Source organism: Belonocnema kinseyi, chromosome 5 (genome assembly GCF_010883055.1).
Source record: "Belonocnema kinseyi isolate 2016_QV_RU_SX_M_011 chromosome 5, B_treatae_v1, whole genome shotgun sequence".
In the NCBI taxonomy this organism is placed as follows: Eukaryota; Metazoa; Arthropoda; class Insecta; order Hymenoptera; family Cynipidae; genus Belonocnema; species Belonocnema kinseyi.
In genome coordinates, this window is record NC_046661.1 from 65571858 (window position 1) to 65587051 (window position 15194).

Sequence of the window (15194 nt, forward strand, 5' to 3'; positions counted from 1 at the left end):
CCCGCTATGAGAACCCTTTCATTGCCATGCGATTTAAGGCTGTTTCAATAACTAAAATCCTAAAGACGTGGCTCAATTCAATTCTAATTATCTGAATCATTTGCCTGATGCAATTTTAAGAAAATGAAAAAAGTTGATGAAAATCGGTTAACATTTCGAGTAATTAAGCACATCTTTAAGCACATGCAAAATTACAAAAACTGTCTACTGACATTGAAGATATTAACCGATTTCATCAACTTTCTTTTCATTTGCTTAAAATCAGATTAGGAAATTAATTCAACTAATTAAAATTTAATTTATTAACATTTTAAGACATATTAATTTTTCTCAACCGGCTCTTATTCTCTCGCGTGAAGCATAAAACCTCCCGCATGACCCACAGTCAAGTATCCCCCTTGGGTTCTAGAAGAGGGAAAAAAATGGTAGGATGGCGACCCTGCCCCTCCCTGAAAACTGCAAAAAAGTTTGGGAATCGCTGATATAGAATATAAGTAACTGCTACGCGAAACAGGTGCCTTTGCGTGCGCAACCTGTCGACAAGGTGGGGGTCAAGAGTCCACGAGAACGGGATCATTATCATCGTTGGAGAACGCACGACGATCAGTCGACGAAAAGCACTGCTAGGGGCGAGGTGTACTGCGTTCGGCTCTTGGAATTATCGGAATACCGAGAGATCTTTCAAGAATCTTGGTAGCCAGGGTGATTTCAATGAAAGGCTGGATGCGATATCCTTTCCTTTTAATATTGAATTGAATACTTTAAATTTTATGAAATTTTCAGTGTTTGGAAAATTTTTACAAAAATAAACTTTTAGTGCTTCCCACAGTTTTGTGACATGTCGGGACACAATACCATTGAGTGAAGTTAGAGTGCCAATGTGCCCACCTTTCTTTTACCCATTTAATGGGAATTCAAGGGTGCTAACTTTACCACTCTATGGGGATTGGGATCTTGGAGACACTAAGAGTGTTGTGGCCAATTTTGTTAATTATCGATTCATGAATAAAAACTGACGCTCGTTCGTAACACTATCAATTAGATCTTTTACTGATTCTTATGGGAACTCATCTAATTAGTAATAGAAAAGAAAGAGTGCTGGTTGTAAATAATTTGCGAAAGCATAATCAATTGGTTTCTTTTTATAAAAGTGAATATTGAAGCTCATTTTGGAGATTAGTAAAATGTCTAAGATGCGCTTAGATGTTTCTTTTGAAAAAGGATGTTTCGAGTACTAAGAGGTAGTTGAATCAAGCGTGATTTTGAAACGCAAATATCATTAATTATTTTTAGGAAAACCGTAAGAAACTGCGTCCGCAAATATTGCACCAGAATTTGCACGGAGTGGACGACTGTTTATAAAACTAGCTCTCATTTAAAAGCACAGCCTTTCCTGGGGAAGGGTCAAACAGGTAGCTGGCGTTATTGCGTTTATTTTAATAAAATGAAAAATAAATATAACAAAACACGAAAAATTCAACTATCATTAGATAATCCATAAGCAAATCTGTTCTCGCTTTCGTCAACCCACTTTCTCTAGATAAAAGATAAATTTAAAAAAAAAAGATACAAATAGAAAAATGAATATTTTCCAATTAAGAGCGACTGCAGACTCTGAGACGAGAGAGAATTATGTAACGTTAGGGTTCGTGCTGGAGAATTATTTTAAGATTCAGGAATTTAGATTAGAAAAGAGTGAGTTTCAATTTAGCGTCGATTGGGAACCTCATGTAGTAGATGAAGTCTCTTTTTATATAGTTATGTCTAATAGATTAATTCGTTTCCGGTTCATCGTCCTACCAGAATTGGTGCCGATGTGTATACTCGGTACCAACTTTCTGAACAGGGCACATTAAATCGTCGAACGATCCAAAATCTCTCGATGTGAATTCGAAAGAAGGAGAGGTCGATACAAGTAATCGCTAAAAATAAGTACAAATATCAAAGAGAAAATTGTCTCTGGGGCTCAGTCATATAAATTCATGTAAGAAAGTGCATGCTCTTATCAAGTGGAATAAAAGTAGTGTAACAATACGTAAGCATAATTTTGTGAGAAATGAAACATTACAAGTGCTTCATCTAACCCAAGCTTGTCCTGTTTTCTTTGAGAAACTGTGTTTGCTGCTTTGCAATAAATAAATAAATTTAAAAAAATGTTAACTTGCTCTCTAATTCGGATAAAAAGTCACCAACACTCAAGGACTGTGTAACTATCCTTGCTCTGTTAGTAGCGGTCCACAATGAGCATTTTACATCAGAAACATGGTAATCATTTAAGGGCATGTGATACTTCATCGTGTGGTCCATCGGGTACAGTTCTCCCAGCTTTTTTCCACAAAAATGAAAATGTTTAAAAACTAAATTCGGAGATGCTATAGAATATCATAACGGACGTCTCCGGACTCTTTTTTGGGGGATAAAAACAAAAAATTGTATTGTGCTAAATAAAAATTGTACGCATGTGCATTATTTTGAGGTTACGTGGTTTATCAGTTCTATCATTTCGATAATTTGGAAATTATTTATGAAATAAACTTTTTAGATTGCCTACAAACAATAACGCTCGGGAGAATTGTAACACACATAACCTCGAAATATACACACACGTTTTTAGAAAAATCAAATTTTTTGGAATTAACAGGCAAAAACAGTGTGCACGGACGTCCTTTAGCATGTTCACTATTATTCCCCAGATTTTGAAGACAAAATATTTATTAATCTAGGAACAAAGCCGGGGGAATCTAGCACTGCTAAATCGATAGTAATTCCTAAGCGCCATGGAAATTAAACAAATTTAACCAAATTAAAATTTTTTTAATTAACCGACAAAAAAGTGTGCAGGGACGTTCGTTAGCATGTTCGCTGTCATTACCCAAATTTTTAAGACAAAATATTTATTATTCTAGAGAAAAACCGGGGGAACATAAAACTGGTAAAATCGATAATTTTCTAAGTATCACATGCCCTTAATTGCTTACGTAGTAGAAGCAGTAGAATTTCCTTAGTTTCAGGGCATTTATCACATTTGTCAATATGACAATTAGACGTTGATTGAGGACAAACTATTTTTGCAACACAATCTTTATTGTTCGATAGAGGAATGTTTGTATTTTCAGTTAACCGTTTAATATTTATAATATCTGACAAGAGTTTTGAATTTTGATGCATGGTACAGACGCATACAGAGTGAGTACCAGACGCTACAGGAAGAATACAATATTTCGATCATAAACACACAACTTTTTTAAAAGAAACTTTAATATTTGGATTTGCTTCTACCAACTTTATTTTTTACCGAAATAACCTCTTTCACTAATGACATCATTTGACTCTTTATATCATCATTGTAAAATTGTATTGATGGACTTCAGTGTTTTAGATTTTTTAACCAAATACTTTGAAGTGTTGAACTCTTTAGCTATTTTTCTTGTGCTTAAACAAAATAGACGAATTTTTACCTGAAAGAAATTAATTCGTAACGCAGAATTTAATAACGAAATTTTAAAATTCAAACGTGAATTTTTAATTCAAAAGTGAATTTTTAATTCAAAAGATCGAACTTTCTGTCCGAAATATAAGAATGTTCAACAAAATAGTGGAATTGTTATCCAAAAGAGATTAATTCGTAGTCCAGAATTGAATAGCAAAATATTCACATTCAATTGCGAATTTTTAGTGCAAAAGATCGAACTTTCCGTTCCAAATAGAAGAATGTTTAAGAAAATAGTTCATTTTTACTCAAAGGAGATTAATTCTTAACTCATAATTCAATAGCAGATTTTTGAAATTTAAAGGTGAATTATTAATATAAACGACCGAACTTTCTGTCCGAAATAGAAGAGTGTTCAACAAAATAGTTAAAATTTTTACACCAAAAGAGATTAATTCGTAACGCAGAATTTAATAGCAAAATTTTTAATTTAAAGGTGAATTTTTCATTCAAAAGATCGAACTTTCTGTCCAAAATAGAAGAATGTTCAACAAAATAGTGCTATTTTCATACAAAAGAGATTAATTTTTAACCCAGAATTTAAAAACAGATTTTTGAAATTTGCAGGTGAATTATTAATCTAAACGATTGACCTTTCTGTGCGAAATAGAAGAATGTTCAACAAAATAGTTGAATTTTTACCCAAAAACGATTAATTCGTAACGCAGAATTTTTTATCAAAATTTTAAATTTCAAGGTGAACTTTTTATTCAAAAGATCGAACACTCTGTCCAAATTAGAAGAAAGTGCAACAAAATAGTTAAATTTTCATACAAAAGAGATTAATTTTTAACCCAGAATTTAAAAACAGATTTTTGAAATTGGAAGGTGAATTATTAATATAAACGATCGAACTTTCTGTACGAAATAGAAGAATGTTCAAGAAAATAGTTGAATTTTTACCCAAAAGAAATTAATTCGTAACGCAGAATGTATTAGCAAAATTTTAAATTTAAAGGTGAATTTTTAATTCAAAAGATCGAACTTTCTATCCGAAATAGAAGAATGTTCAACAAAAAAGTTGAATTTTTATCTAAAAGAGATTAATTCATAACCGAGAATTTAAAAGCAAAATTTTCAAATTCAAAGGTGCATTTTTAATCCAAAAGATCGAACTTTCTGACCGAAATATAGGAATGTTAAAAAAATAGTTGAATTTTTACCCAAAACAGATTAATTCGTAGCCCCGAAATTAATAGCTAAATTTTCAAATTGAATTGAGAATTTTCAATTCAAAAGATCGAACTTTCTGTTCAAAATACAAGAATGTTTAACAAAATAGTTAAATTTTTATACAAAAGAGATTTATTCTTAGCCAGGAATTTAAAGCAATATGGTTGAATACAAAGATGAATTTTCAATTCAAAAGATTGAATTTAGTGTCCGAAATAGTTGAAGGTTCAACAAAATAGTTAAATTTTTACCCAAAAGAGTTTAATTCTTAACTCATAATTCAATAGCCGATTTTTGAAAATTTAAGGTGAATTATTAATCTAAACGATCGAACTTTCTACCCGAAATAGAAGAGTATTCAACAAAATAGTTAAATTTTTACACCAAAAGAGATTAATTCGTAACGCAGAATTTAATAGCAAAATTTTAAATTTAAAGGTGAATGTTTCATTCAAAAGATCGAACTTTCTGTCCAAAATAGAAGAAAGTTCAACAAAATAGTTAAATTTTCATACAAAAGAGATTAATTTTTAACCTAGAATTTAAAAACAGATTTTTGAAATTGGAAGGTGAATTATTAATCTAAAGGATCAAACTTCTTCTCTCCGAAATACAAGAATATTCAACAAAATAGTTGAATTTTTACCCAAAAGAGATTAATTCGTAGTCCAGAATTGAATAGCAAAATATTCAAATTCAATTGCGAATTTTTAGTGCAAAAGATCGAACTTTCTGTTCCAAACAGAAGAATATTTTTAAAAAATTTGAATTTTGCCCAAAAGAAAATAATTCGTAACGCAGAATTGAATAGCAAAAATTTTTAATTCAAAGGTAATTTTTAAATCGAAAAGATCGAACTCTATGTCCGAAATAGAAGAGAATTGAACAAAATAGTAAAATTTTTACCCCAAAAGAGATTAATTCTTAACCCAGAATCTAATAGCAGAATTTTCAAATTCAAAGGTGAATTTTTAATCCAAAAGATCGAACTTCATGTCCGAAATAGAAGAGTGTTCAACAAAATAGTTAAATTTTCACCCAAAAGAGTGTAATTCTTAACCCAGAATTGAATAGCAGATTTCAGAAATTCGAAGGTGGCTTATTCATCTAAACGATCGAACTTTGTGTCCGAAATAGAAGAATGTTCAACAAAATAGTTGAATTTTTATCCAAAAGAGATTAATTCTTATCAAGGAATTTAACGCACAATTTTCGAATTCAAAGGTGAATTTTAAATTCAAAAGATCGGACTCTGTGTCCAAAATTGTTTGAAGGTTCAACAAAAAAGTTGAATTTTTATATAAAAGAGATTAATTTTCAACCCAGAATTTAAAAGCAGAATTTTTAAATTTAAAGATGAATTTTTAATCCAAAGGTCGAACTTTCTATCTGAAATAGAAGAATGTTCAACAAAATAGTTGAATTTTTACCCAAAGGAGATTAATTCGGAACGCAAAATTTAATAACAAAATTTAAAAATTCAAATCCGAATTATTAATGCAAAGATTGAACTTTATGTCCGAAATAGAAGAATGTTCAACAAAAAAGTTGAATTTTTATCTAAAAGAGATTAATTCATAATAACACACGTCTATCTCAAGAGGAAAAGAAGAAAGGATTATCTCCAAAGTTAGACCAACGGCACATGCATGAAATATTCAAATTTTCTTTGTGTAACGACTTATGGTAGTAGCCGCTCTGTGAATCACGCCTCGGGCGATTCGCGGACCTTAAGTCACTTTGAGCACATCTAGAGCTCGGATAGGCAACTCATTGTGATATAGCCTAGGATCTTGAAAATCGGCTACCGATAATAATAATCTATATTACCTATAATAATATCTATACTACCTATAATAATAATATAAGCCTATAATAATAATAATCGGTGGTTCAGTTGGTTAGACGCTCGGACTTCACCACCGAGGTCCGGGGTTCAATCCCTAAGCCTGTACATTTGGAAATTTTTATATCTACCTTTACCGGGATTCTGGTGGTTCGGAACCCACCTTAAGCTGTAGGTCCCCCAATCGTGTACTTGACTGCAACCCAGTCCGTCCTTGATGGCGTTAAAACCAGGCTTTGTCCAATATGTCGGGGCACACTGCTCTCTTCAGATTACTTGATTGCATTATAAAAATGCGTCCGTGACTGATGATATATACTGGGACAGCCCCATGTAAAATAATCAAATAAAATCCAACTCTAATCAAAAATGCGTTCGACATGTTGGGCAGTAACCATCTTAACCCTAGATGATCACCATGGGTGAAATTCACGCAAACAATTTTTCAAACTCTTCTCAGAATCTGTTAATTACTTCAATTTTGATGGTATGTTACAATATTTAATGGAGCTAGAGTGAAATTCACCCACTGTGACTTATATGATATTCTACTGAAGTGTGACCATCTAGGGTTAAGTCTGTGACAACATTTTAAATATATTATAATGACCCTACCGAAGGTGGTCTCGTGTTGGTTTCGCGGTAGGGCTTGAGCTTTCCTCTCATGACTTTGACTACTGATAGGGTGTCCCATGCCATATAGACTGATAACGAAGAGGAGAGGGATTAAGAAGAACACTAAAAACCATAAATAAAAAATGGAGAGTATATTAAAGGTTTTGAAACACTTGTTGCTTCAAGGGGATCGCCGGGGTGCCCCTGAAGCCACAGCTAGCGACCACAGTATGCGGGACAGTGGCGATGGTCAGCAGATATCACTAATTAAACAGCTAGCCAGCAATAACATCTGCGACAAACGGTAAGCAGTGGAACATCAACTCGATTACGAAAGTGTGAAGTTTGAAACGAAAATGAAATAAGAATACAATTTAAGAACGAAATTTCCTGCAAAGTATCCTAATTTATAGAAAGTCGCACTACGAGATCTTATCGCTAAGGTGAAGGACATCAGAACTAATCTACACGTGACAGAAGACTGAGCAATGAAGATTGAAAAACAGGTTCATTTGGCGTGGAAAAACGACGGCAATGAATATCAGTTAAAGGAAACCGCGTCAAACCGTCAAGCAGGAGCATTTGATGTTCTTCCTCAACATATTGATGATCCAATACCACCACATTCTCCAGAGGTGAATGGCCTTATACAACCAGAGGCAGCAGCAAAGGTTCTAAAACCAAAAAAGCGACGAAAATGAACCAACCAAATGAACAGAGATGTTATGCGCCTTTATTTGTTGGCAGAGAAATTTGGGCAAAGTTTGAGGACAGAACATCATAGACTCTTCTGATTTAAATACCAAGAGAGCTGGCCACAAAAATTAATGAGCAGAATCTGGCAGATCAAAAACGCTCAATATCTATAAGCAGATTGCTTTCGGATATTAATAGCGATGATGTGGATAGCGAAAACCCAGAAAAACTGTAGCACCTTGAAAGGAGTTTTGGTAATTCTTTACTAGAGTTCAGATTTGTAGAACCAACACTAAGGCATTCTTCGCCCAAAATGAACATCACAAATGATCTACGTGCATTAATAGAACACCTCAACAGCAAGGTTTCACCTACGTATTTGAACGTAACATAAACTGCGTCAAAGGTGCAAAATCTTATATACTGTGCAGCTGCGTCAAACGTTAGAGAACGGTAGGCCGCAGAAATAGACCTGCAGATGCAGTTTTTGTCCCAGCAAGGGATCGAGATCCAACATAGAAGATCCGGTTAGATATGAATGTCAGCAAAGTATGGTGCAAATTAAGTCGATTAACCAAGTATAAAGAAGTAAATAGAACTAGGAAGCTGATAAACCATGTTACTAAAATCATACACCCTCGGCACATCAAAAAATTAACACCAGCAATATTGGATGATACTGTGAACTCCCAACGGCAGAGACTTTATGTTCTTACTGCCAGACTGTGTCGGTACAAGAAAAGTCCCTTAATTGGAAGATATGACTAACTACTGGTCGGGTGTTTGGGGAAAAATGAAAAGATGCAATTTGGACACTGCGTGGTTCAAACTGGAGAAAACAAGGGCAAGCAAGAGCCCTAAAATGCAGCTGACAACCATCACAGCTTTAGATGTTTCAGCGGTCTTGGAAAGGGCAAGTGACTGGAAAGCTCCAGGTCCGGAAATGGTGCACAACTTCTAGTATAAGTACCTGACGAGTGTGCATCTTGCGTTGGCAAGTTGTTTTCAGAAGGTCATTGAACACCCATATCTGATGCCAGGCTTTATGCTCCAGGGTAATACGTATATGTTACCTAAATAAGTAGACGCTCAAAATCTATCTGAATATCGACCGATAGCTTGTCTTCCAACAATTTATATACGTCTTACAGCTATCATTGCAGATAACGTATATTCTCATTGCAACGTGAATGAAATACTCACAGAAGAACAAAAAAGAGGATGTAAAAACTAGCAATGCTGTAAAGATCTAGTCACTATAGACGCTGTTGCCAAGAATCAAGCTCACAAGCATCAAAGGAACTTGCAAATAGCATGCACTGACTACAAGCAAGCGTTTCTTTCCGTATCGCATGACTATTTGCTTGAAGTCTCGAAACTTTATAAAATCTGCCCACGTATTACGGACTTTCTAAGTCATGCGATGAGGCTCTGGGGTACAAGAATCAAGTATTTTGGTCATGGACAAACGAGAATTAGATCAGTACGTTTAACGACGGGTTTATTTTAAGGAGACTCCTTTAGTTCACTCGGGTTCTGTTAAGCGTTGAACCCATTGAGCAAAATACTAAATAGCACGTCTCATGGGTTTAGAATTCATGATAATGAGGAAGGTCATAAAGTGACCCATCTTCTGCACATGGATGACCTAAAGCTGTACGCTACTTGAGCCCACAAGCTGCAACAAGTGATCGATGTCAAATGTTATCCGCATGGAGTTCGGACTAGACAAATGCAGAACAGTCCATTTAGTCAGAGTGTAATTAGGGACCCCAGAGTTATAGAACGTGTTCGAAAATGGCATCGAGGCAATGGCTGCAGGCGAATCATATAAATACCTGGGTATTCTTGAATCTAAATGTATTCAGCATACGATAGTTAAGACAAGTCTAAAGATTGCCTTCACTACGAGACTCAGATTGATTATGAAGAGTTTTCTCAACTCGGCAAACCAAAACAGGGCAGTCAACACATATGCCATCCCTGTGATCATGTACTCCTTTGGACTCATCAAATGGTCTAACACCTAGCTTGAAAAGTTAAACAAAATCGCCGCATAGAAATGGCGAAACACGGAATGCACCACAAAAATTCAGTGACTGAAAGGGTAGTTCTACCACGACATATAGGGGATAGGGGAGTTGTAGATTTCAAAAAACCGTATGAGTCACAAGTTATAGAGGTTGGAGACTATTTTACCAGCAGAAGAAAAAATTGCGATTCACAGCACTATCTGTAAAACGGATCTTGACTATATGCCCTTAAATTTGTCCTCAGATGGCGCCTTGAACATCAGTAATATCACCATTTGGATTCGCGAGCCATAATTATGAAAATTGGCGATTCCTTTTATGTCATCTGAGTTTTACTCGCAATTCAAATTTATATTACCATTTGCGTCTTGAAAAGTGCGAAACAGTCTTATTACGTAGACGAAATTGCTGATTCTGACTTCATAAATTGTTAATTCTAACTTTACGTTAGAGGTCCGTGGTCCCATGCCTCAGCCGTTCACCCTGGATTTTTTTTAACTTTTACTGAGGCTCTGGTGGTCAGAATCCCACCTTAAGTTAAGCACCCGCCCCTCCCCCCTAGCTATCACAGACTCGGCATGTAGAATGTGTCGTAAAAAAACAGACTGCCTAATTTTTCAAATTAGGCATACTGTTCTTATCGGATCATTTGATTGAATTACAAAAAATGCGTCCGTGACTGATGATATATACTGGAACATCACCATGTAGACTTTTAAAAAATAGAACCCGCAATGGAAGAAAAACGATATCCACGGCGAGCACCCCAAAACGTAAGAACGGCATGAAGTGGACAGAGATCCATCCAATATCTGGCTGAAAAAGGCCGTCTGCTTCCGAACACGAAGGAATTCATGATATAGCGATTCAGAATAGGGTTGTTCGCACCAGAAACTATTAAAAGCACGTGTTACATAAATATGTAGTTAACAGATGCCGAACGTGTACATATACCAAAAAATCCATAAGGCAGACGATTAATGGTTGTTGCGTAACGGCTCACAGAGAGAAGACGCACGGACGTAATTATGTATCGGGCACTGTAGATCAACAACTTATCCTACACTAGTACTTCTAAAAGAATAGATGCCTTCATAAAGATATGATCCAGTCGCCCAGAAAAACTATACAACCAAGATCCACAAATAAAGTATGCTAAGACATGAAAAATAGATAATATAAAGGAATTTAAAACATGTATCTATTCATCACATGGTTATTTCAGCTGTCGGTAATGTGCATACAAGATGCACTCAACATCTCGAGCATTCGAAAGTTAGTAACGTACTGGAAGCGGCTCAAAAATCGGTTTTACTAAACATATCGGTAAAAGAAGAACTCTATAACAACACCATACACCTGATTTTGTGCCTTCTAAAACACATACAGAAATGTTCAGTCATATCGGTTCTGTTTTACAATTTTTCTCGGCCTTATTGCATCAACCATTTTTGAATTTTCAAAATGAACTCGAATATTGCGACGCTTGCTGCGTTTATACACCTGAGGCAGGTAAGCAATTGAAATTTTCAAGTGTTAGTTAATTTTCATCTAGGATCCAATATTGATGTCCCAATTAGGTTTATTATTATTGAATTGTTAAACCAATATATCGTGTCTAATCTACAGTCAGAGTTGATAAATATTATCTAAGAAATATAGATTTTTATTAAAAATATTAGGTCTGGCTTTTTTATCACTTGAGAAGTAATATGCACATGTATCGTTTTTGAAAATGAAAGTTACAAATACGGCTGCTAAGACCTTGACAATTATGTTTGAAAATGCATAATCTTCATCGGAAGTGTTCAGTTCAGTTCAGTTTTCCCTTTCAAGTGATACACGCGAATACCATTTTCTATGTCAAAAAACGCCAGACCTTGTAGTTTTACTTGAAAATAAATATTTCTATACTATTAATTATAAAATCTGTTAGTGAAAAAAAATCAGGACAATTATATTTGATTTTTTATTAGGATTTAGAAAATATTTTAAGAAAATATAAGAGGAAAAAGAAGAAAGGGGACACGAATAGAACAATTTCTTTGATTTTTTAAATTGAAATCAAATTTTTTCACTTTAGTTCTTGCAGATACTAAATCATAACTTTTTTCGCTGAACTTCTCGTTTGAAAGAAAAAGTAGTACAGCAGCAGCATTGAGTAATGGAATTTCTATGCAGAGCTAAGTCTTCGATCGCTCCTCCTGTAAAATGAACCTACCACCCTTTCTTCGCAGATGATCACGTATCTAATACTATACATATATCCTAAAGTCTCTGTAGCACTTATAAATAAGGTATTGAGAAAATTTACTATCTAAATTAAACGATACCTTCACCAATCCCATTTGAAATAGTAGTTCCACGATTTCTTTCAAAATGGGCAGAATTCCACTATGGTGAATTCCAATTCCGTGTTCCAAAAGCTTTTCTATTTTTAGAACCTGGGGCAACTGTGCGTCTGACCCTTTTAGTCTTTTTATTGACTTTTTGAAGAAACTTTTCACATTGTCCTTTTGTGAAGAAGTGATTAATTCAACGTTTTGATGCTGTAAAGATTCTGCTGTTTTATCGCAACGATTCCTCGACAGTGCGAAAACAACCACAGGCAATTTGTCCTGAAAAAGAAGATTTCACTATATAGGAAATATATGTATTTATCGTAGACCGTTAAAAAACAGCAAATTAGCTCAAAGCCTGGGCCATTAGCTTCCAACTGAACATTAAGAAAATTTCCGAGAGAAACATCTTCTCTGACAGCCAACATTGGGAACAAACTTACTTTCTGATTTGAAAATTGTAGAAATATTGATAGGAATCATCTAGAACAGGGGTCTTCAAAAGTCATCCCGTTGATTCGAAGCTTGGGGTTAAGTGCTTGAATTACAATATTTTTTTTAACGTTATGTACTTATTTACGTTGAAGAGCGCAAATCTAAAATATAATAATGCAGGTGAGGCGTGAATTTTTTTCGGTAACGTTCGTGATTTCGACTAGTATTTCAGCTCTTACATGTATTAGATTTATATGATTACACATTACAACTGTTGGCAAAATAATATATATTTTTTAATTAGTTTTGCAAATCCAATATTTTGTGAGGATCGTCGTATATCTACGTATATGATCGTCAATCTGAAAGGTTTTTAGGGGCAAAAATTTGGAACTCGATGTCAGACGCAGTATAAAAAGCTCGTACATCATTTTAAAGATTGGATTTAAAATCGGTATTATAAAAAAGTTATAATTACCCAACAATCATATAACCCTGCAAACCCAGGACTAGGAGTGGGAAGAGCACAACTTCCTAGTCCTAATAGCCAAAACCTGGGCACCGAGCATTCAGTCTTGTGCTCACGGCAAAACCTACTCTCGGGGATTACCGGCGAGATTTACCATCGATCGTGGACCAGCAGCTCCACACACTCCATCCCAAATCTTCCTTAGTCGAGAACAGAAATCCAAACGAATGATGAATTTTTAAAATCAATTATGGATTTGTGCCAAGATAGGAATTTTTATACGTAAACTATATAAATTTTTGTGATTGTCAGAAAGTAAAAATTGGCCTTTAGAGAATTCTGTTGAAATTGTTGTTTGAGAATTTTTTATTGATTTTTAGAAAAAGTGCAGGTAGAAATGTATTTAGATCGAAAGAGTGCGGGTAGACAGTTATATATGTTCGTTAAAAAATAGTTGGTATACTTTGCGTGCTCGCAAGCTCTGCCACCTTCAACAAACAAAAAATTACCCTGAGAAAAAACACCTTATCCGTACTCCCTATAACAGGATTGGATAAGCGAAGCGTTTATTAATCAAGAATTAAATACAAAATAAGTAGAAATCAAAGGGATTAAAAAGATATAAAAAGGGGGATAAACTAGTTGGTAAAAACTAGACAAAAATTTAACGAAAATTATACGAAGTAGAAGCCGAGAGGCGTCAGTCACATAAATTGGCGCGCGTAATCACAGCTAGACTGATGTGACTCAAAAAACCCCTGAGCTAGACCGTGAAAAATACCAAAATCGAATGCATTCAAGATCCGAAAAAAAGTTATTCCAAAAATGGCAAATCCGGTAGAAAGTGTCAAAGAAAATAGATGGACCAGAATGGTTCCGGAAATATTAATTGATGAAGAAACTGCACAAGCATCGATGACTCACGCAAACAGAGATAATCAGTTGGTCGAAAAAGAAAATAGGAATTAGAAAGAAATTTAGAATTCTTAACAGTACGAAATAGAGAATTAGAATGAAAGGCGGCACAGCCAAGTTAACGGACAGGTGCAATTCCAAGAAAAAGGATAGATAGAGAAACAGCAAAGAAAGCAAGATTAGGTCGCGAAAGAATACGAATAGAGATAAAGGCAGGAAAGAGAAAACCCGAAAATGAACGATAAAACTTTTGAAAAAGATTAATTTCTAGAAAGTAATAATAAATTTTAGAATGGGGCAGAAAAATTATTTAATTTTTAAAAGAGAATAAAAACGAAAAAATTTAAATAAAACAACTTTCAGAGGAAATAAAAAATTTAAATGATCAAATGGAAAGAATTTTAATTACAACGAAAAGAATTTGAATTACAACGAAAACTTTATTCAATGAAAGTAATAAGTCACAAAATATACAAAATATGATTAATTTCGAAGAAACAAATTTAAAATTTAACGAGCAAAGACACGTGTTAACAGGTGCAAGAAAACGAATAACAAATAATAGAAGCAGCGGCCAAGGAGACTGATACTCCTTACCGAAACCAATGCAAAAGCAATCAATTATTGAAAAATTAAATTTGCCTCAATTCCAAACAGAATTGCAAGGTATTATGGATAGAAAGAGAGACACCGATAGAGAAAGAGAGGAGATAATATTAAATAATTCGCATGACATTCCAGCAACTCTTTCCTTTCGAAATGATACAGACCCCTGTTCAAATAATGTCAAACTGGCCCATTAAATTTAAGAATAATTTAATTGAAAATGATAATTTAAAAATAATTTAAAAATAATAATTGGCAAAATTTGGACCAATTTATCGAAGAATTTAAAGACGCGTATTTAAATGAAAGATACTCGGAGATAGTAAAAAATGAAATAAAATCCTGTAATCAGGAAAAAACAAGATATTCACGCATTTTTAACAGAAATTAAACAGTTATTTGAAAAATGAATTTTACGACCAAGTCTAGAATGGTAATTAAGGAAAACTTATGAAAATTTGAGAATTGAATATGAAGTTTATACGAGGGTGGATTGATAAGTTTCCGGCCTGACCAAGAGATGGCGCCACTAGGCCTACCTTGAGGTGGCGTTCTATAGTACCATCCTTAGATAGCT

General features: G+C 34.3%; 1 protein-coding gene across 5 annotated transcripts in view; it reads right to left on the reverse strand.

Moving 5' to 3' along the window:
* The window catches only part of LOC117173278 (helicase SKI2W), a 306484-nt gene that overhangs the window by 77654 nt on the left and 213636 nt on the right, over positions 1–15194 (reverse strand). For all 5 annotated transcript variants that reach the window (XM_033361754.1, XM_033361757.1, XM_033361756.1 and 2 more), the window contains exon 7: positions 12187–12471. In XM_033361754.1, coding sequence (XP_033217645.1) covers positions 12187–12471 — 285 coding nt within the window. The remainder of the gene's footprint in view (positions 1–12186; positions 12472–15194) is intronic.